Source organism: Apteryx mantelli, chromosome 19 (genome assembly GCF_036417845.1).
Source record: "Apteryx mantelli isolate bAptMan1 chromosome 19, bAptMan1.hap1, whole genome shotgun sequence".
In the NCBI taxonomy this organism is placed as follows: domain Eukaryota; kingdom Metazoa; phylum Chordata; class Aves; order Apterygiformes; family Apterygidae; genus Apteryx; species Apteryx mantelli.
The window spans coordinates 5,013,950-5,035,455 of NC_089996.1; the positions used below are offsets into that span (position 1 = coordinate 5,013,950).

General features: G+C 65.9%; 1 protein-coding gene across 8 annotated transcripts in view; it reads left to right on the forward strand.

Annotated features, from left to right (window-relative positions):
- Nucleotides 1-18,362, forward strand: part of ARHGAP44 (Rho GTPase activating protein 44) — a 40,003-nt gene extending 21,641 nt beyond the window's left edge. The window contains exons 5-22 of one of the 8 annotated variants that reach the window (XR_010886081.1): nucleotides 68-179; nucleotides 1,750-1,826; nucleotides 2,049-2,166; nucleotides 2,853-2,921; nucleotides 3,042-3,123; nucleotides 4,371-4,498; nucleotides 5,489-5,600; nucleotides 7,248-7,329; nucleotides 8,379-8,459; nucleotides 8,737-8,850; nucleotides 9,320-9,411; nucleotides 9,751-9,931; nucleotides 11,497-11,718; nucleotides 12,941-13,381; nucleotides 13,754-13,905; nucleotides 14,149-14,316; nucleotides 14,406-14,529; nucleotides 16,863-16,944. Coding sequence is in view for 6 of the 8 variants with exons in the window: in XM_067308397.1 (XP_067164498.1) it covers nucleotides 68-179; nucleotides 1,750-1,826; nucleotides 2,049-2,166; nucleotides 2,853-2,921; nucleotides 3,042-3,123; nucleotides 4,371-4,498; nucleotides 5,489-5,600; nucleotides 7,248-7,329; nucleotides 8,379-8,459; nucleotides 8,737-8,850; nucleotides 9,320-9,411; nucleotides 9,751-9,931; nucleotides 11,497-11,718; nucleotides 12,941-13,381; nucleotides 13,754-13,905; nucleotides 14,149-14,529; nucleotides 16,863-17,011 (2,593 nt within the window). In the remaining 2 variants the exon portion in view is untranslated. Of the gene's footprint in view, nucleotides 1-67; nucleotides 180-1,749; nucleotides 1,827-2,048; nucleotides 2,167-2,852; nucleotides 2,922-3,041; nucleotides 3,124-4,370; nucleotides 4,499-5,488; nucleotides 5,601-7,247; nucleotides 7,330-8,378; nucleotides 8,460-8,736; nucleotides 8,851-9,319; nucleotides 9,412-9,750; nucleotides 9,932-11,496; nucleotides 11,719-12,940; nucleotides 13,382-13,753; nucleotides 13,906-14,148; nucleotides 14,530-15,274; nucleotides 15,323-16,862 lie in introns of those variants that run through there. The other 7 variants (XR_010886082.1, XM_067308398.1, XM_067308397.1 and 4 more) reach the window with 7 other exon arrangements.
- The last annotated feature ends 3,144 nt before the right edge of the window (nucleotides 18,363-21,506 follow it).

Genomic DNA, 21,506 nt, shown 5'->3' on the forward strand with positions numbered 1-21,506 from the left:
ACGCCCCCCGCCGCGCCGTGCCCCCCCTCCTCGCGCCCGACCTCCCGCCCTCTCCTTGCCCTGGCAGGAGGATGCTCAAGCTGTGCGGGGAGGCGGAGGACAAGCTGGCGCAGGAGCTCATCCACTTCGAGCTGCAGGTGGAGCGGGACGTCATTGAGCCGCTCTTCGTGCTCGCCGAGGTGGGTGGCGGGGTGGCGGGGGGGTGGCGGGGGGGGGGGTCCCGCGGGTGGCTCGGCGTCCCTCCGCGGCGTTTCCCCGCCGGCCGGCCGTGCTCGCCCCCACGGACCGCTCGCAGCAGGCGGACGTCGCGGTGCAGGTGGCGGTGACGCCGCTCCAGCCCCGGGGTGTCGGAGGAGGGAGGCGGGGTGGAAGCGTGCCCAGAGTGGGGGGGGGGGGACGCGTGGGGCGGTCGCCCCCGGTCTGCCTCCGCGGTTCGGCTGCCCGGCGGCGAGCAGACGCCTGGCGCGGGCGACGCACGCCGGCGCGCCGGGTCGCAGCTGCTTGGCTGCTCGTTAGTCGGAGGTGGCACAGATGGCTCCGAGCAACCTGTTGCCTCGCCGGATGCTGTGACAATCTACAAAGGCTCATTAAGCAACCGAAGACTGATGGGAGCTGTTCAGCTGGGCTTGTCGCCGCGCCGGCAAATTGCATCGGAAAAAACGGAGGAAAACAGGCTTTTCGCCCTTCTGCCGTTGCGTTTCGTTGCCGGCTGCGGCGACGAGCCGACCCGAGCAAGCCGGGTCTGCAGCTCCCGCCACCATCCCCTGCCCAGCCGAAAGGCTCCTGGTCCCTGCTGCCCCTTCCCGGCCAGCCCTGCCCGCTCCTCTTTCCTCCTCGCTTTCCCAGCGGCGGCTTTTCGGGAGCGCGCTGGGAGCTCGGCGGCTCGGCCCCGGTTGCTTCGTGCCCGGGCTGCTCGGGCGATGCCCCTTCCTTGCTCTGCCTCCGGCCCCCTTGGCCGTCGCGCTTTTTCGGCTTCCCTCGGGGCAGTAGGCGTTTACGCTTTTATTCCCGAAACGTGTTTTCACGCTCTGAATACGTGAGGTTGTTGTTTGGGATTTTTTTTCTTTTTTTTTTTTTTTCCCTCCCTTTTTGCCTCCGGCTGGCGACTCTCTGGTTTTCGGTTTCGCCGGCCGCTTTTTCCCTTTCAGGTCTCGCAAAACGTCACCGAGTCTTGATTCTGATCCTTATCTTCCCCGGCGTAAAGAAAGCAAAAGCGCTTTGTCAAGCCGCTCGCGTTCCCGCGATAGGGGAGCGGGGCCGGGCCCGAGCCGACAGGCTCCGGCCGTCACCGCCGCGGCTCGGCGCCGCGATCCCAGGAAGCCCTTCGCTGGCTCGCACCACTTTCCCAAGCGAATTAGGCCTTTTGCACGGAAGGAGGTGTTTTTCCTTGGTGTGCGTGGCTGGGCGGGGGGGTTTAGCACATCGTGGGCAGGGAAGCGGAGGAGGAATGAGCTGTGCTGGCATCGGAACGCTCTTTCTATTTAAGTGAGGAGCCGCGTCCTTACCTGACCCGGTTACAGCAGCGCCGAATTTATAGGTAGCTCAGGCTTAACATATGACGCTTTTTTAACGTGTCGCTGCCCCTCCCGCGGCGGCCTCGAGACGCCCCCGGCACCCGGCTGCCCGCACAGCCGAGGCCTCGGGGGCTCCGTGTTTGGGTTCGCCCTCGCGGGCATCCGGCCGGCGGAGCGGGGAGCAAGGGGCGCCTCTGTCGGACCCGCATCTCCTTTATGCCCTGTGTTACCGCAGGTGGAAATCCCGAATATCCAAAAGCAGCGGAAGCACTTGGCGAAGCTGGTGCTGGACATGGACTCCTCGAGGACAAGGTAGGCGGCTGCAGCGGAGCGGGCTTGGCTGGGCACGTTCCTTGTCTTTCCGTGCACGCTCCAGGAAAAAAGAAAAGAAAAAAAATTGCTTTTCTCTGGCACGAAGCTTTATTTTTGCCCCTCTTTTCCCCACCTTGGCGCGTCCTTACGCGGTGGTGAAAAGCCGGATGGTCCGGCCGCCGCGGCGGAGCGAGGGCCTGATGCCGCCGTCTCCCTCCGCAGGTGGCAGCAGGCCGCCAAGTCGTCGGCTTCGTCGAGCAACCTGCAGCCGTCGGGGGCCAAAGCCGACGCTCTCAGGGAGGAGATGGAGGAGGCAGCGAACCGAGTGGAGATCTGCAGGGTACCGGCCGCTCTCCGCCGTGCCGCGGCCTTCGGGCCGCCCCCCTCGCCCCTGCCCGCCGTCCCCCGGGACGCCCGCAGCCCGAGCCCCTTTGTAGCCTCCCGTTGCCCACCAAAAACCCTCCCGTTGCCCCTCCGGGCCTTCTCTGGGCGCCGCTCGTCGGCTTTGCCGTGCAGAGCTGCCTGCAGCCGGGATGCGGTCGCAGCGTTTGGAGAAGCTGCCGAAATGCTCTGCCGCTTTCGGCACAGCAGGAGGATTCTCGGAGAGCAGCGATTCCGGGAGGCGCGACGCGCGTTTAGAAAGCGCGAAGGCGGGGAACCGCAGGCCCCAGGGCAGCGCGCGGCCGCGGTGCCAAAGGGCTCTTTGCGATTCGGTGCAAAGACCCTGCTCCCCCTCGCTGCCGGAAAATGCAATAAATCACTGAATATCCCATCGATCTGCTTTGCTCCCGGTGCAAATACGCACCCCGGGCCACGCGCAGGTGAGCTGCGCTCGCTGCTTAGCTGCGCTCCGCCGGGTTTCGTGGGCCGCTTGCACGCACAGAGCGCGGGAGGGAGGCGAAAGCCAGGCGAGGTTTGGCTGTAATTCCCGGCGGAGCGGTGCCGTGGAGCCCTCGGGGCCGGCGTTTCGCCGGGCCGGGCGGGCGGTGGGGCGGGCGCCGCTCGCTCACTCCGTGCTCCCCGCAGGACCAGCTCTCAGCCGACATGTACAGTTTCGTGGCCAAAGAACTAGACTATGCAAACTACTTCCAAACGGTGAGTGCCGCCGGCGCCGCGCCGCCTCCGTCCTCCCCCCGCCCCGAGGCCGAGCCGCGGCCTCCCCCCGCGCTCCGGCCGTTCCCGGCGCCGAAGCCGCCCCTTGGCTTTTCTCCCCAGCTCATCGAAGCGCAAGCCGAGTACCACAGGAAGTCGTTAGCGCTTCTGCAGAACGTGCTGCCGCAGATAAAAGCCCAGCAGGGTAAGCGCCCCCCGCTTTGCCCCCGCTCCCGCCCGCCGAGCCGAGCGCGGAGGCCGGCGCTGGCACCGCCGCGCCGGGGCAGGGTCTCCGGGCTGCTCTCATCCCGCCCGCCGTTCTTGGGTGAAGAAGCCCAGTCGAGGTGCTCGGAGGCCGTGGCAGGTTGTCCGCAGGAGACGTGTGTCCTAATGCCATCTCGGGGAGCCCCAGAGCATCTCGGTGCCCAAAAGAAAACCGGGAAGCCGCTGAGCAATCGCCCTTGCGGAGCGATGCTAGCAGCGGAGCGATGCTTTTGTACTGGATGCTGATGCTGCTAAAGTTGGGCAGGAAGCGATTTTTTGTGGGGGGAGGAGATTTTTCTTTCTTTTTTTTCTTTTTTTTTTTATTTTTGAGTTAAAAGCCAGGGAAAAACAATGCAAATGTTTGCAAACGGCTGCTCCCCTGGAAAGCCTTGTTCAGACCCCTTGAAACGTCCTGCGTGACGACTGGAAAACGTTTCCCTTGGGATTGATGTTTAAAGAGTACTGCTTTCCGAGTCGCACGGGACAGAAACGCGGGGCCGGGGTGTTTCAGCGACGCCCGAACAGTATTTTGCTGACAAAAATTTGTGCATCGAGACGTTTGCAAAGTCGAGCCTGCGGAGCAGACGGCTTGTTTGGGCACATGGGCGCTCTTCCTGCGAACCCTCTCTTGCGAGAGGCTCTCTCCCACCCTAGCAGCACTCCAGCGCCTGTTTTGAGGATTTGCAGCCCCTGCTTGGAGGATTTGAGGATTTGCAGTTTGCAAATAACCTTCCGAGAGTGCCGGACTGGAAGAAATCAATCCCTGGGATGTGCCCCGTGCAGCCCCTGCGAGGGCTCGCACGGTCCCGGCTTTTCTCTTTTGCTCTCCTTAGCTGGAAGCACCCTGAGCCCCGGGGCAGGCTTGTCTCCTGGGTGTTTCCCCCTGTGGGGAGATTTTGGGGGGGGGGTTATTGCAGCGGGAGCTGCGTGGGGGATTTAGGGCCGCTGGCCAGTGGGTTTTCACGCCGGCTGCGATAGCCGAGCTGGCGAAGCAGTTCTGGTGCCGAGCGGACGGTGCGCGTGGGGCCGGGGCGCTCGCGGCGTGGGTGGCGGGTGCTGGGAAATGGGGTGCTTGGGGTGAAAGCACCCAGGGGTGTCCTGGGAACGGGAGCAGAAAGCAGAGGCGGCCCCGGCCCCAGGGTGCCCGCTCGGACGCCGGTCGCTCTGACTCTCCCCTTCCCGTCGCAGAGGCTTGGATCGAGAAGCCCTCCTTCGGGAAGCCCCTGGAGGAGCACCTGGCCGTCAGCGGGCGGGAGATCGCCTTCCCCGTCGAGGCGTGCGTGACCATGCTGCTCGAGTGCGGCATGCAGGAGGAGGTGAGGCCCCGGGGGCTGCGCCCATGCCGTGCCGGGGCTGCACCCACGCTGCGCCAGAGCTGCGCCCGCGCCGTGCCGGGGCTGCACCCGTGTTGTGCCAGGGCTGCACCCGCGCTGCACCGAGCAGGACTGCACCCATGTTGAGCTGGAGCTGCACCCGTGCTGTGCTGAGGCTGCACCCATGCCGTGCTGGGGCTGTACCTGTGTTGTGCCAGGGCTGCACCCTTGTTGTGCCACGACTGCACCTGCGTTGTGCTGGAGCTGCACCCCTGTTGTGCCAGGCTGCACCCATGTTGTGCTGGGGCTACATCTGTGCCGTACTGGGGCTGCACCCACACCATGCCGGGGCTGCACCCATGCTGTGCTGGGGCTGTACCTGCATTGTGCCAGGGCTGCACCCATGCTGCACCAACCGGGACTGCACCCATGTTGCACTGGAGCTGCACCTGCGCCATGCTGGGGTTGCACCCATGTGCCGGAGCTGCACCCGTGCTGTGCCGGGGCTGCACCCGTGCCGTGCTGGGGCTGCACCTGCATTGTGCCGGGGCTGCACCCATGCTGCACCAACCAGGACTGCACCCATGTTGCGCTGGAGCTGCACCTGCGTCATGGTGGGGCTGCACCCATGTGCCGGAGCTGCACCCATGTGCCAGAGCTGCACCCGTGCTGTGCCGGGGCTGCACCTGCGTTGTGCCGGGGCTGCAGCCACCCCATGCCAGGGCTGCACCCGCATTGCACCAGGGCTGCACCCGCATTGCACCGGGGCTGCATTTGTGTAGCACTGGGGCTTTGCGGTGCTGGCGCCTACCAAGCCTCCCCGCCGTCCTCAGAGAGAGCGAGGCGCCGCAGGGAGTCTTCCTGCAGCCCCGGGTTCGGCTGTTTCCGGATGCCCGGCGTGGCTTCCCTTGGGTGCGTGGCCTCCCTTGGGTGCGTGGCCTCCCTTGGGTGCCTGCTCCCCGGGGCCAACAGCTTGCTGTGTCTCCTGCGAAGGGTCTCTTCCGCGTGGCTCCCTCCGCCTCGAAGCTGAAGAAGCTCAAGGCTGCCCTGGATTGCTGCGTCGTGGACGTGCAGGAGTATTCGGCGGACCCGCACGCCATTGCAGGTAACGCTCTCCGGTCGGGGCAGTTCAGTGTTTTGCACGAAACCCCTTGCAGGCCCGAACGTGCGAGCGCTGACGCAGCCCTCCTGGGCTCCTTCCCCGCGGCCGGGAAAGCCCAGCTTGTCTGAAAGCAGTTGGAAGTTTTCCAACGAAATTTGTATTGTGCTAGAACGCGTTGGCAAATGGAAAGCAAAACCCGTCGCAGTCGCTCATGGGTTTTGACGCAGCGGCGCCAAGAGCAGGACCCAGCAAGGTGCTCCCCGGGGCGGCATCCAAAGCGGAGCATTCCCTCCTTGGCCTGGAGGCAGGGAGGCTCCGGGAGCTGTTAGCAAGAGCCTGGACTCTCCTGCCCCGTTTGTTTTGAATTTGGAGGACAAAAACGTGACGAGAAGGAAAGATTTATCCGTCTATTAATGTCCGCGAGTGGTTTAGTTCTGGCGATAGGGTGTGCGGAGCTGCTGCCCTGGAGAACACGAGCTAAACGGAGCTCGCGTTGGGGGAGCATGGGCCGGATTTTCCTTTTAGTGATGGACGCGGGAAGGAAAGTTGTGTCTTTTAACATCAACGTTAGCATATATGAGGAACAAAGGTAGATGCAGAAAAATCACACTACTGAGCTGTAGTGGAAATAGGGCCCCTTCCGATTTGTCGTGCACCGGGAAGTTAAAAAAGGGCTTTTCTTCTACACCGAATTGCACGTGCTGGAGCCCTGGGGAAGCGCTCATGGTGCTTTTTAGGTGAGGAAGGAAAATGTGGCTTTAATCATAATCCTGCCCTCAAGCTGGGAGCCGGCAGGGCACAGGCTGTGTGCAGCCTGGATGGGCTCGGATGAGGCGCTGCGGTGCAGAAACCCCCAACCGCAGCATCACACGCGGAGCAGCCGGGAAGATCTCCGTACGTTTTAATCAAGTTTGCAACATCTCTTTGCGGAGGCCGCCATGAAGACAGCCGCTCGCCACATACGGAGCCGTGCAAGTCAGCTTTTTCCCTCTGGGGCTCGGTGCTGCCAGCGACTGCAGGGTTCAGGCTCCTCTTGATCGTGACGGGAACCAAACCTCCAAATCGGGGCCGTAGCGGGGAGATGATGGGCTGAACCTGGCGGTTCGGGGCATTTTGCCACCGCGAAGAGAAATGTCCTGGGAACGTCCCGGACAAAAATGAGAGCCAGAGGACCAGCTAACAGCTGATGGAGATGGAAATGAGGGAGGAGATTAGGGGAGGACTAAAAGGACATCGACACAGGTGGAAATGAAGTGGTCGCTGCGGATCGCTTAGTGCTGCGCCAGATCCGGGGAATAGTGGGCGATTTGGGGATGTAATGCCCGCTTTGGGGGTAAGACCGAGCAGAGCGCAAAGAAAGAGGCCACGAGCAAGGAGCGAAGCTGCGTAGCCTGGTTCCCCCTCGCTGCGGCCCGCGGGCTGCGACGGGAAAGGCTCAGGCGCAGCAGGGATGCGACCGGCTCGTCCGCGTTTCCTTGCCGCGCAAGCTGGACTACGCGGTCCGGTTGCGGCGAGCCAGAGGCGCCGGTGGGGACAGGCTGCCGGGCGGCTGGGCGCCAGGTCCGAGCCCGCGTGCTGCAGCTGGGCATCGCCTGGCAAGTCCCCCGCCGGGGAGCCCTAACGAGCCTTGTGTCCCCTCGCGCGCTCTAGGAGCGTTGAAGTCCTACCTGCGGGAGCTGCCGGAGCCCCTCATGACGTTCGAGCTCTACGACGAGTGGATCCAGGCCTCCAAGTGAGTCTTGGGCGTGACGGGCACACGGGGACGAGAGAGGCGCCAGCGGGGTAGATAGATAGCGCCCGCTCCAATGGGCAAGGAGTTTGGGGTATCGGGCATGAGATGGATGGGATAAAGCTTAGATGGGCAGGAGAAGGTATCTTCTCCTCCTTCTTCTTGGAAATGGTCCCAGCAATGCCTGAATATAGATCCGTCCATGTCCCCAGTCACTCTGCTACCCGATGAGGCCTTGCAGAGCTCATTACATGCCAGGACCAGGAGCAGATCTGCGGCCAGGACCTGCTGCAACACTGGGGCCCTGGAGCGAGGCAGGGCCAAGGCGCTGGCTCGCCGGAGCAGGGCGGTCCCCAAGGCTCGGGGAAGGTCTGCTGTCCCCAGCTTTGCCTTGGGCGAGCCAGCCCAGCTCGCTTTAGACCCGCCTGGGACCAGGCGGTTGTTCAGCAAAGGCTGTGGTATTTTCCCCTTCCAAAATGAACAAGTCCCAGAAGCGAACAAATCCCCCAGATGCAAACATTTCCCACCGAATGAGAGCGCGTGGAGCGGAGGAGAGGGGACAGAGTCCTTCCACCTCAAACCGTCTTGTCTCCTTGCAGCCAAAATGTTTCCTTCTCTTTTCAGCCTAATGTGTGTTAATTTATTTATGTAATGGCATAAACTGGCAAAAGAAATCAGCCTGGCATGGAGAACCGAGCTGCGCCCTTCCCGAGGGGTGGCAAAGGAGAGCAGCCCCCCGTAGGGCGGCACTGCTCCCACCGCTGGGCGTCCCTTCGCAGTACGGAGCAGTGGAAATACTCCTGTTTCCAGCAGCCTGAGCTGGTTTCTGCCAGGTCCTGGCCCTTGGGCAGAGAGCTGGCCAGGACCTTGCACTTGGGAGACCTTCACGCTCTGCTTGGAGGCGCTGGTTTGAGATGGGGCTCGGTTGTGTTTGGGTTCAAGACCCAAAGAGAGGCATCTCCTCTCTCCGTATGGACAGAGGGGGTCGGAAAAGCCCGCGGCAGCTTGGTGAGGAGCTGTGGCGTTAATCCTGTTGCCTGCCTCCTTCCTAGCATCCAGGAGCAGGACAAGAGGCTGCAGGCCCTCTGGAACGCCTGCGAGAAGCTGCCCAAGGCCAACTACAACAACATCAGGTGAGCGCTCGCGCCGCCCGTGCTGCCCTGGCAGGAGGCCTCTCAGCCCAAAAACTGCTTAGGCAGGAATTTCAAGGGGGATTTGGGAGTGAGGCATCCGGGTCCCGTCGTCCTCAGTGGAGCTGGGCCCTTTGGAAACACAGGGGACGTGGTGGGACCGGAGCTGAGCTCCCCGTCGCAGGTGGTGATGGAGCACAGGGTGGCCGGGAGGGAGGTCCCCGGGCCCCAGGTGGTGCAAAGAGCCCGTCATCGGCGTGTCTCGGCGCTCTCTTTCCAGATACCTGATCAAATTCCTCGCGAGGCTGACCGAGTACCAGGACACGAACAAAATGACGCCAAGCAACGTGGCCATCGTGCTGGGTCCCAATCTGCTCTGGCCACAGGCAGAAGGGTAACGTCCGCCGGTGCCTGGCCCTGGGGGCTCATGCGGGGCCACCTCGGCCTTGTCCCTGGAGGTCTCTAATGGGCCCAGATGGTGGCCGTTGCAGGGCAGAAGCAAGCTGCACTTGGCGGGTCCCTACGGGGTTTTGCGGGGAGGCAGGCAGCCGATTTGGGGGGTGCTGAGCACCCACAGTGCCTGTTGTCATTGCCGGCAGCAGGGGCTGCTCGGCAGCCTTACAAAGCTGCGTTTTAGTATCAAGTTTGCTTTAAAACCTCTCCGTAAATGCACTGGGTGCCCCAATGCCGTGGGAACCTCTGGTCCTTCGCGCGTCGTTCATGGGTAATCTTCATCCCGTGGAGTTTGTAGCCGTAGCTCCTTGTATCAGAGCCGCGTCTGGGCTGGCAGAGAGCTGCCATGGGGACGAGGGTGGCCAGGGCAGGACGTCACCCGCACTGAGCCGCTGCCCACTGCGTTGCAGGAATATCACGGAGATGATGACGACGGTCTCCCTGCAGATCGTGGGCATCATCGAGCCCCTCATCCAGCACGCCGACTGGTTCTTCCCTGGAGGTAAGCCAGGCCCCACGGCCCGTGCCGGGGTCCCAAGTCCTGTTTTAGCTGGCTGCCCTCTCCCGCCGCGGCCGGACGCCGTAGCTCTGTGGGCTTGGGGGGGGGACTCGGCACCTGCAGAGCTGGGTACGCTGCCTGGCAGAGGCCTGATGAAACTTGCTGCAGCAGTGGGGCTGGGGATATGCCCAGCCCAGCTGCAGCTGCTCTGTGACTCTCTCCTGAGCGTCTCTGCCGTGCAGACGCCCCCAGGAGCAGCCCCCATCCCTAACGATGCCCCTCTGCCCCCTGCCCCCCCCTTGCGTCAAGCGTCACCTTCGCCGTCTCGCTTTCCCCCACCAGACATCGAGTTCAACGTGACGGGCAACTACGGCAGCCCCATGCACGTCAACCACAACGCCAACTACAGCTCCATGCCCTCGCCGGACATGGACCACGGCGACCGCAAGCAGCACGACCAGTCCCGGCGGCCCCTCAGCGTGGCCACCGACAACATGATGCTGGAGTTCTACAAGAAGGACGGGTAGGACCTTTCCTCTCCGGTGCCGGGGCTCGGGTCGAGGATGCCCGGGGAGCAGGCTGGGGGCCAGGGTGGCTGCCTCGGTGGGGCTCAGGGATCCCAACGGGGCCAGCGGGGGCTGCGGAGTTGCGGTGTGCATCTGCAGTCCCCGGGGCTGGAAGGGAACGAGGAGAAGGGCGAGGGGACTAAGGTACGGAGAGAAGTGCCGCAGCTGTTTGCTTCTGGGGTGATGGGAATTAGCAGCCCTGGGCATCCTGCAAACGCGGGAGCCCTGCTGCCTTTGTAGGTGGCCGTGATCCCATCCTTGGTGGGTTTGTTAATCGTGGTTCCTCTTGACATCCAGTTCCCCGGTGCCGTAAGCATTTCCCGCCCTGCAGAAACCCCCAGGGCGAATCCCGCTGTGCACAGCCCGCAGCGAGCCGCAGGCGCCGAGCCGGCCTCCATCCTGAGCCTGCTGGAGACGGCACCGGGGATGGAGCCGGCCGCGTTGCTCAAGCCGGGCTTGCCCAGCAGCTCTGCCCCTTCCCTTATTGAAGCAAAAGCCACCTCTCGTGCTCCGGGACGAGCCGGGCAGGGAGAGCTGCGAGCAAGCGGGAAGCGAGTGCTTCCCCGCAGCCCGGCTGGGGCGGCAGGGCGCGAGGAGGGGCGACGGCACGCCAGGGCCCCCGGCTGGTGCACGGGGCACCGAGGCCATGCTGGTCGGTAGGGCTTCCCCGCGCCTGCATTAGGGCGCCGGGCTTCCCCCGCATCCGCAGGCAGGAGGAGATGCTGCCGGTGTCCGCACAACCCGCGTGTGCACGTACGCCCGCTGCGTGCCGCCCTCTCGCGCCCACCGTCCCCTGCCGGCATCCCGAGCAGGCGCGTCCGCTCCAAGCAACGCCCGAGCAGTCGGCTCCGGTTTCTTTTCCGCTAATCACTGTGCATTTCTGTCCATGCAGCCTTAGGAAAATCCAAAGGTACGGTATCTTCCGGCAGTGCTGCACCGATGGCAGCCCCTCGCAGGCCAGCCGTGCGAGCGAGCCCATGCCGTGGGGCCGGGCCGCTCGCCGCTCGCGGAGTTCCCGGGCAGCGATGCCGCAGGCCGAATCCCGGCCTCCCTCCCTTCCTCTGGCTCCCGGCGCCGTGGTGTCACGGCGCGTTTTTATCCTGCCGCGTGGCTGGGTTTGCAGAAGGCGCCGGGGAGGGGGTGGGGAGCAGCAGCCGAGGGGTTAATGTGGGGGGCTCTCTGCCACCGGGGCCGTGGGCGAGGGTCTGGCGCTGATGGGGTGACGCTCGTTGGGGAAGCGGTTTCCGCAGCCCCCCCCCCCCCAACTTCGCACTGCCCTGGGGGGCCGCCCCGGCTGGCACCGATCCTGTCCGGGCAGCTGAGGGCCGGCGCTGGGCAGGCTCGAGCGCCACGCGGGGCGCCGGGCTGCTTGAGCACCGGATGGCGGAGGGGAGACGGCGCGATGCCCTGGGTGCCCCCGTCACCCGGGGTTTGGGCGCTCTGCCGTCCCTGGTCGGGGCTCGGGCCGCGCAGGGTGCTGAGGGCTTGTCTCTGTGTGTCCTCCCCCCCCCCCTCCCCCCAGCATGGGCGTCAGGGTGATGGACACCTCGTGGGTGGCCCGCCGAGGCACCTCGGCGGCTCGCAAAGCCTCCTCCACCCCGCCTGCCGTGCAGCCGCCGGCGCCGCCGGGCGAGCTCCCCGCGACGCCTCAGTCGCCCATTCCCGAGCAAGCGCCCGAGAGCTCGGCTGCTCCCTCCCCTCCTCCGACCAGCTTCGGCTTCCCGCCGGCGGCCGAGCGCACCAGGTAAGTCCGGGCGGCGGAGCGAGCCGCCGCCGTGCCCTCCCGCTTGCATGTGCCTGCCGGCTTCCCGCCCGTGTGAATCCAGCGGCACAAGGATCCCCTGCTCGCCCCGAGGAGCCCCGGCTCCCCGCTGCGCCCCGGCAGGCGACGCGGCCGCCCCGGGAGGGAACTGCAGCACGTTCGGCCGAGTCGCATTTTCCCGGCAGGGCTCTCGCAAACAGCTGCGCCTCGGCCCGGCTCATCCCCCAGGGAGCTCCGGGTCGTAGCCCAACGCAGGCAGCGAGTGCCGGGGAGGAGCCGCCGGGCTGGCGGGGGCTGAAAGCAAAGGCCTAAAGGAGCCCTGCGGCCTCCGGGGGGTTGCAAGGGCTGCGGGTCCTGCTTTTAGGCTGCGGGGGCCAGGAAATTCCATTTGCCGCAGGAAGGGGCCCCTCACTCTCCCGCCGCCCCTGAGCCGCGGGGTAATTTTGCCCGCCTGGATTCACACAGCTTTGCAGCCCGCCAGCGCCGGCCCCCCCGCCTGCGCCGCACGTCCCAAGGCGAGTGGTGCTGCCTCCGCAGGGGTGGCAGCAGGTGTCACGAGTTGCAGCCGGCCCCGGCCACGCTCGCGGTGTTGCCTGGCACGGTTGCTCCAGCTGCTGCTGCTGCCAGCGGTGCCGGCGCCTGTTGCGTTCCCTCTTCCCGGGCCCTGCGCAGCCGCGTTCTCCACGTAACGTTGTCCTGGGTGCCTGACCTTGCCTAGGTGCTTCCGCGTTCACCTCAGTTCCCAGGGCTCTGGAAGTGTCTCCCTCGGCGGGGCCACCGGCATCCCAGCCGGGCCCGTCCCTCCTCCTCCTCCTCCCACTGCCCCGTCCGTGCACCGTGCAAGGAGAGGTGCTGGCCGGGATGCCCACAACCCTCAGGACACCTGGAAGGGCTGTCCTCCATCACCCGGAGGGTGCACGGTGGAGTCGCAGAGGGCTTTTCGGCCGCGAGTGTCGGGGCCAAAGGGAGGTGCCTGCCCCGAATTAGCCGGCTGCCAGCATCGGCATCGTCCCGACGTCACCTGGCCGTGGCCGCTCGGGCTCTTCCCTCTCCCAGGCGGCTGCTCCTCCATGCTCCTCTGCCACTCTCGCCTCTCCTGGTGGCCTTCTCCCTCTGCGAACGCTTCTGCTCTTTTTTTTATTATTATTTTATTTTATTTCGTTCTGCTTTGTTTCTTCCTGTGGTGTTTTTGGACATTTTGCAGCACGGATGAGGTGTCGTCTGGTTGGGCGGATTGCTGTCACAACTACCCTTCCCCTGAGGATGGCCGGGCCCCCCCTTACCCCGGCTCCCGGCACCCTCCCCGGCACCTCCCCAGGGCTCAGCCCGCCGCCCGCCTCGGCAGCCCCCCGCCGCCGTACCGCTGGCCGGGCTGCAGCCAGAGCCTGCCTCCCCTGCCCTCCTCTTCCTCCGCTTTTCCCCCGCCGCAGCTCGACGCGAGCCCCAGTCCCAAACCGGGCGCCCTCCGCCTCCCCACGCGCAGCTCCCTCCCCGAACCGCATGCCCCCCCGACTAATAGCTCCCCCCTCTACATCAAGCCCCCGCTTGTCTTAACCAAACCCGGCCCCCCCGGCCCCCTAACATCAGCCTCTGCCCCCCGGGGCAGCTGCACGTGCGCCAGGGACCCAGGAGCCGGGCGCCCTAGGTAAATACCCTCGGCACAGCCGGGCTCGCTGGCCCTTAGGGGGACGGGGAGGGGGGCACCTCGCCCGGCCGCTCGCTGCTCGCTTGGGAGCGCAGCACGGAGAGCGGGGTTAGAGCAGCGCTACGGTTAGAGCCGAGGAGCCTCGGCGCGTCCCGGGGCCGCGGGCGGCTGTGCGGCGGCGGGCGGCTGCCCTCGCACTTGGTGCTCGGCGAGCCATGCACCGGACAGGGGGGGGCACCGTCGTGGCTTTGCAACGCCGCTTGCCGGAGGCGGGGTGGGGGGGGAACGGGGGGCAGCTGCAAGGGAAAGGACCTGACGGCTTCCCCTTCTCGTTCCTTCTGCTTTTTCCCCTCTCCCCCTGTCTCCCCCCAGTACTTTAAAACCCAAGGAGCTTTCGCCCGTGTCCGGGCAGCAGAAGGGTGGCCCCGCTGCGGGCAGCACGGCACCCGGCGGCAGCGGGCAGCAGGCAGCCAGCCCCGCCGCCCAGCCGGCCCCGGAGCAGAGCCCGCACACGCTGCGCAAAGGTAGGTGCCGCCGCGCGGCTGGACGCGGGCCGGGCGCTGGGGCCGCAGCGAGCTCAGGTCGCGGGGCGGAGGGCGGCTGGCGGGGTCGCTGCGTCCCTGCAGCACCGACGACGCTCAGGGCAGTTGACGAAGCTTGGTGCTCGTGGAAGCGCCAGGCCAAGCTCGCGGCAGGGAACCGGCCACGTCGCCCGCCGGCACCCCCGAGCCTCCCTCACCGGCGTCTTTCTGCCCTTGCCTCCACAGTTTCCAAGAAGCTGGCGCCCATCGCGCCCAAGGCGCCCTACGGCCAGCCAGGCGGTATGTCGGAGCCGTCCGCGGGCCAGCCGTCCCCCGGCAGCCTGTCTCCCACCCCACCGAGCACCCCTTCACCCTATGGACTCGCTTACCCTCAAGGCTACTGCCTGGCCTCAGGTCAGCTGTCCCCAGCCGCCGCACCTTCCCTGCCTTCTCCTCCTCCTTCCCTGCCGAGCACCTTAACCAAATCTCGACCCACCCCCAAGCCGCGGCAGAGGCCCACGCTGCCACCGCCACAGCCTCCCACGGCCACCTTGTCCGGCTCTAGCCCTCAGCCCGCGGAGCACAGCCTGCTCGACGGCGCGGCCCCCGGGGAAAGCATGTCCACAGGTAACCAGGCCGCCGCCGCCGCCACCGCCGCCGCGCCCGGGAAGCCACCCATCCGCCTGCCCGCCCGCCGCGCAGGGCTGGGTGGCGCCGGCGCCAAGCTCGGCCTGCCGGGCCTGTCAGGAGGCCCCACGCGGCTCCTGGGCGAGGACGGTGCGGCCGCGGGGGGGAGGGCGAGGGTGAGGGCGGCCGGGGCAGCGCTGCCGGCTTGGAGGCCTCGGAGGCGCCGCGCCTGGGGCCTGCGGCGTGGGGACGCGGTGCCAGCCGAACCCGGGCACGGGCGTCGCGGGGGCGCCCGGAAAGCCGCTCGCTGGGGCCTCCTGCCCTCCTGGCGCCGTGTGGGGAGCCCCGTGGGCCTCTCTCGGCTTCCTCCAGGAGCTTCGCTGGGTTGAGGGACACCCAGTCGCCTCCGGGTCTGCGGCCCGGGGCTTCGCCCGAGTCTCTCTCCTCATCCGGCCCGCCATAGCGGAGGAGCCCCCAGCCCCGTCCCCGCGTGCCGCTGGCACGGGAAGCCCACCCGGAGGTGCCGCCGTGCCCGGCCGGCACCCCAAGGCTTGGGGGGCTGTGGGGAGCGCTGTCCCTGCGAAGGCGGCGGGGCGGCTGACCGTCCCCGCGGGCTGCCGGCACCGTGGCGCTCGGGCGGCGCTCGCGTTGTGTTCTCACCTCCTTTGTTGCTGTTTGTTTTTTTGGTTTTTCTCTTCCCCTTTTTTTCTTTCTTTCTCCCAATCCTGTTATTGTGTCCTTGCAGCTGTGTGATGATGCAATGTTGGATAGGTGTGAGGGGGATTTTCAGGGTAAGCGCTGTAGTTCCCGGCCGCCCCCCACCCTCGCTGGCACCCCGAAAGCTAACCCCCGGCTGCCGCGCGGCCGCCGCCGCCGCGCCGCGTCCCTCACTAACGCCCCGCACCGGCCTTTGCATGGGGCTCGCCGAGCGGGGCTGCATGGCTTCTCCGCGCCGAGCCCCCGCGCCACGTTCGCCAGTAGCTCCTTCGTTAGTCAGCTTGTTCCCTTTCGCTTCTTGGAGCCGCCGGCCTTGACCGCTGCCCCTTCCAGCTACGGAGCCGAAGAAGCGGAAGGGTCCCCCCGTCCTCGCCCCGGGGCGGCCCGGGCTGGCCCTCCTGCTGCCCCTGGCTGCAGCGCCAATCGCCCCCCCCCCCCCCAATCCCCGTGAAAACGTCCCCTGCGGCGGCGCGTTTTCAGAAGGGATGTCATGATATTGCCGCTCCGGATTGCGTGGCACGGGCCCCGGCGGCGCCTCCGCTCGCGGGGGCACTGGCGGTGCAGCAGGGCTCTCGCGGGGCACCGGGGCGGAGCGGGGGGGCGTCTGAGTCAGCTAAAGCCAGAGAGCTGGCGGCCCCTCGGAAAAGGCCCTCGAGGCGGCGTGGGGACCGGGGGCACCCGGTGGCCTGGCTGGGGACCCGTGCGTTTTGCAGAAGTGCATCCCCGCACCGCTGAGGAGGGGGACGGGCTTTTATCCGCGCTGCTTCTGGTCCTGCTGGCGAGGACGGACCGGGGGGGGGGGCCGTGGTGGCAGGGAGCCGCTGGCCTCGCGGTGGCCTTGGCCTGTGGCTTGGGACACGCCCGGTGGTGACCCTCCTTCCCCGCTTGCCAGCAGCCGTGCAGAGCCCACGCTGGGCTTTTCCCAGGCTCGCTGCACTCCTTCGGCGCGCCCTTGGGCACCACTGCCCGGTGCCGCATCCCGGTGCTCCCAGCGGAGCCAGCAAAAGGGATTTCCCCCCCCCCTCCCCCCGGGTGGGTTCCTCTGTTCTTGGCGAAGGACGGAGACGACCCTTCTGGTTTGGGCCGGCAGTTCGCAGGCACCGGCTCTCCCCTGCAGCTCCCACCGGCCCCAGGAAAGGGCCGCAGGGTTTGTGGGTGCTGGTCGGGGAAGCCGGGCACGCGGGAGAGGCCGGAGCCGCTTCCAGCTTGCCAGCTGGGGCTGGGGGAGGCCGGGCTGGCCCTCCCGCAAGGTCCACGCCAGGGCGAAGTAGTTGCCGTTGCCGCCGGCTGTCCCGCGGGAGCCGGGGAGGCTCCTGGCAAGGGGGGGGTGCAGGGGAGAGCCGCCGCGGGGGCTCGGGGCAGGCGGGAGCAGCGGGGCCGGCGGCTCAGGCTGTGGCAGGGCCAGCCGAGGCCGGCAAGCTGCCGGCGGGCGCGAAGCGGGACTGTATGATGACATCCCTGTTCCTGGCATTAACCTGCGAGCAAGGCGCTTTGCTGCCATGGCAAAGCCGTGCCTCCCCCGGCTCCTTCTCTTTGCCCCCATCATGTGCAACCCCCCCCCCCCACTGCGGTGCCACGAGCAGCCCCTAACTCTGCCTTTCTGTGCCCGCCCGCAGGTCTGGTCCATTTTGATATCCCTTCCATACACGTAGAGATTGACGCCGCGCTGCGCCGGGACCCACTGGAGCCACCGCAGAGACTTTCGGGAGCAGGGAAAGTCGATTCGCAGGAGGAGGAGGAGGAATCGGAAAGCACAGCCCTATGACACGGTGGCCCCATCCTGCCCCGGCGCCTGCACGCAGCCGAGCCCCGGCGGCCCCGTGGGTGCCCGGCGGGCTAGGCAGAGCCGCGGGACAGCCCCCCACGGAGGCGGCAGGCACCGCTCGGGTGCATCTTTATGGTTTCTTTCGGTTTCGCCTTATCCAGACTTTGCCTTTTTGACTCGGTGCCTCGTTACCCGCCCCGCCACCCTTGAGGCTTCCCGCGCTCCTCGGTCCCGCGCTGCCGGGGCGGCGGGAGGCAGCGGCACAGGGCAGGCTGGCGCCATGGTCCCCAGGAGCGTGTCCCCACGGCAGCTCTGCTGCCGATGCCCCGAGTTCCCTTTTGTGCAGGGCTGAGGGACCGGAGCGTTTCCACGGGCCGGGGCTGCGGAGGCATTTGCCACCCACATTTTCCTCCATGCTTCGGAAGTCCGGCGTTTCCCGGCCCATCTGCTAAAACGGGCGCTGCGGGATGGCCCGGCGGAGCTGTGCAGCCCTGCCGGGGGTGCGGGAAGGCAGCGCCCTTTGCAAATGTCTCGCCAGAGCGTTGCTTTGGGCTTTCTTTTCTTTGCTTCTCCTTCCCCTCCCTCCCCCTCCGCTTGGGGGCTCGCTGGTTTTGCTGAGCAGGGACGTTACTGCAGGTCGGAGGCGCCCGGGTGCCCGGCACGATCGTTCCCTTGCGGCCGGGAGAGGGCTGGGTGCGAGAAGGCTTGGGATCTGAATAGCAATAACGTGCGTGCGTGCGTGTGCGTGTGGCCCAGCCGTGCTCGCGCGGCGGGACAGGGGCCAGCTGGAGCCCGGCTGCCGGGGCACCGCTCCCCGCCATCATTTCCCCAGGGGGTGGCTGAGCCGGGGCACCCGCGGGCGAGGGCACGGCCCTTGGCACCCACCTCCGGCACCCTCCAGCACCAGCCCTTCATTCCCTGTCCTTGTGGGGTGGTGGTGTGGAGCAGAGGCTTTGGTTGTGCATGCAAAGACAAAGTAACCTTTTATCCTTTTCAGAGAGATGAGATATATATATATATCTGTCAGCGTAGATATATATATATTATATATTTGTATATATAAAAATATATATATATATATTTGTTTTATTTGAGCCATTCCATCGGATCTGGTGTACAAATGTACAATGTAAATTGAACTGCTTAGCGTTCCCGGCCTTCCCGGACCCCACATCCAGCCTACATGTATTACAGAGCCAGGAAAACCTCTCTCCCCGCGGTATTTGCGAGTTAGGACGTTAGAGCTTCTGCACAGGTCATGATGTGACTCATCACCCAACCTGTATGAGGGGAGGTCGGGCAAGGGGGAGGGCAGAATCACCTGAAATAAATGTGCAAATTGCTGTCGAAATCACCGTGAGCAGTGGGTTTATTCAACGCCTTCGGTCTGCAGCGGCCTGGGGGCCCAGCTCAGCCCACCACAACGCTGCCCTCATCAGCTTCTGCACATCAGCAGGGCAAAACCTTCCCAGGGGTTCGAGGGACGGGGGCAAGTCCCTTGGCGTTAGTGCCTGGGGGTAAAAAAGGCAGTGGGGGACAGAGCTGCACAGGGTGTCTCAATCTGGGCTCACCAGTGCCGCCAGCCTTGGGGTGCGGAGGCGCCCCGGACCCGAACCAGCGGAGATTTGCACCGGGTTTTAACCGTGACTGTGGGAGCAGCTTCACTATAGCAGGTGCTTTTGATGGGAGGATTTGGGTGATAAAATGGGCTTTTTGCTCCAAGCGGTCTGTTCTGATCCCAGCGAGCTGGGGCCGGGGAAAGGACTTGCTCCAAGTGCCAGGCTGGGGTGTCCCAGCCCAGAGGGGTTGGGACCGGCCGGATTTAGGACACAAGCTCTCAACTTGCCTGCAATTTCATTTGGTTCCCGAGCACAAGGCAATGTGAAGCCTCCAGCCTCTCCCGCCGCCTCTCCTGGTGCCACTAGGGAGCTCGTCTCTGTGCAGGTGGGTCAGGCTTTGCTCGCACCTCCCTGGGTAACGCACCAGCCTCGGCATCCTCTGCTCCCTCTCCGTGCCCCCGGCACGGCAGCGTTAGCTGACAGCAGCTTTAATGCAAAGAAAGAAGCAAGTACTTCTGCATGACTCTTAGGGAGGTTTTCATCCGACCGACCTCCACGGCACAAGGCCAATTACAGCTGTTTCTTGTCTATACTTTGAGGCTCAGCGTTGTGCAGAAGGATGGGGAAAACACTCTCTGCGATGTTGGAGGAGCCTCCAGGCGGAGCGGAGCAGCGGGCGGCAGGGTCTCTGCCTCGGGGCTTGTGTGGCACGGGGGGCTCCCCCAGCCTGGCGGGATGGGGCTGGGACGCCTCTTTGCAGGGGACGGAGGGGCATTTCCACGGGGCATGGGGTGCTCAGGCTGCTTTGGGGGGGATGCTGATGCCTGCAATGGGAAGCAGCGACGCCGTGTGATGGGACCTCCCGGCCGTCAAGCCTACGGGCAGAGATGCCGTGGAGGCTGCCGCCAGCTCTGCCGATGCTGAGCACATCCGCAGCGGGGTTTGGGGGTCTCTCCTGCTCTCCCCAGTCCAGCCGTGCAGCATCCCCCAGCCCCATGCCCCTGCGTGATGGTGGGGCAGCTCTGGGGAGCATCCCAGGCACCGATGAGCCCCAGCTTCCCCCTCCAGGGCCCTGTTGCCCCATGGTCGAGCTCAGGGAAGAGGTGGTGCAGCCCTGCCGGTGTGTTGGGGAATGCCCTGAGCCCCTGGGCTGCTGCTCATGCTCTCCTGGTGCAGCTTCGTGACTGGTTACAGGCCAGCTGGGGCTGCAAGGTGGCCTCCCATCCCTCCCTTGGCACATCAGACGGTCCTGGGCTGGCACCGGTGAGGTGGATGCAGCCCAGGGACAAGCGGTGATGGAAGACATCTGCCCACAGGAGAAGTGCAGATTTATTATTTAGCTGGGGACAAGGATGAGGTGATGCCACCCCATCCCTCCCATGCAGCTCCGCGATGTGGCAGTGCCGGACCAGATCCCTCCACCCTTGGGCACACAGCCCCATGCCCTGGTCCCCCAGGGGTCGGAGCAGTCCCACTGAGTAGCTCCTGACCTTTCCTGCGGGATGGGGGTGCTGAGGGTGCTCGACCGGCACAGCACCCTCTCCCCATCTCCATCAACTTGCAATCCCAGGAGCTGCAGTGAAGCCTTGGTACTGCGGGCTGCAGGGCTTGGGCATCCTCGCAGCCGCCGGGAAGCTCTCAGGGTCCCTGCGGAGCGCTCAGGTGGCTGTGCCCGCCGGCCATGTCTGTGCCAAGGCCATGGAGGGGAGCACCATGCGCTCGGAGACCGGCCACCCGCGGGCTGCGGAGGGAGAGGAAGCAGCAGCGTGAACGGCAGCGCGAGCTGGGGCAGCTGGCCGGGCACGGCGCTTGGCCAGTGGCCACAGCAGCCATCCCTGGCACCCGCGTGGCTCTGAGTGCCGGGGGACAGTGCTGGTGAGCCCTGGGAGGCTGCACATCCCGACGGAGAGGCCAGAGGGTGGCTCAGGCTCCCACCTAGCTCATCCCATTCAGCTGGAGCCGGCCTGAAGCCCTGAGCCATCCTCCTGCCTGGACAGGGGGCAAACAGCTCCGTGCCCCTGGCTGCTGGGCTGCTAATTTTGGGGGGGGGGGGGGTCTGGACCAGCCCTTCGTTGCTGGAAAGCGCAGCAGCATGCACCTCCAAAGAAGGTTGCAAAGGGTCTGGGAGCTGCAGCCCAGGACACCTGGATTCCCCGGCCTGGCTGCACCTGCAGCTCTGCACCCGGGAGGTGACACAACCCAGCACAGTCCTATCCCGGGTGGACGGCGCCCGATGAGTGCGCCAAGGCACCACCACGGGACGGGGTGTGCCAGGCAAAGGGAACGGCCTTTGCTCTCCAAACCTCCACCCCGAGCAGGGGGCACCTGGGCGTTCAGCCCCCCCCCCCACCCACCCCAGCTTGCTCCTGCCCCGACCCCACAACGGCTGCGGCCATGGGTGGGGGACCCAAAGGAGCCAGCTGCCGCTTGGGCCCCAGCCAGCGCGTTTGTGCCCCAAACTCCTCTGCAAGGAGACAGCGCCGTGGCCGGGCTGCGACCAAACCTTGGGTGCTGGCTCCCTCCAGTGCCCGCTCCCAGCAGCTCCTTTCCCTGGCAGTGCTGGTGAGCAGGAACCTCGCTGGGTCCCGCTGACCAGTCCCGGGGCCTGGCACAGACCATGGTGGGCCAGGGCCAGCTCCACCACGGCTCAGCTGTGGGCAGGGGCCAGTGTGCCCAGCAATGCCCTCTGAGGGGCCTGTGAATGGGGGGGTGCAGGGGAAACTGAGGCACGAAGCCCCCGCTGTGCTGTGCTTGCCACCCCTCTTGTCACCCCCAGTCCAGACAGGGTGCTTTCAGCATGGGGAGGCAGCCAGCACCCCCTGTGTCAGCCCCACCAGACCAATGGTGTGCCAAAACGGGAGCAGATCTGCAGCTGGGATGCTTCATTTGCTCAACTAGACCTAGCCGGCATGTCTGAGGGAAGGTGGCCTCCCCAC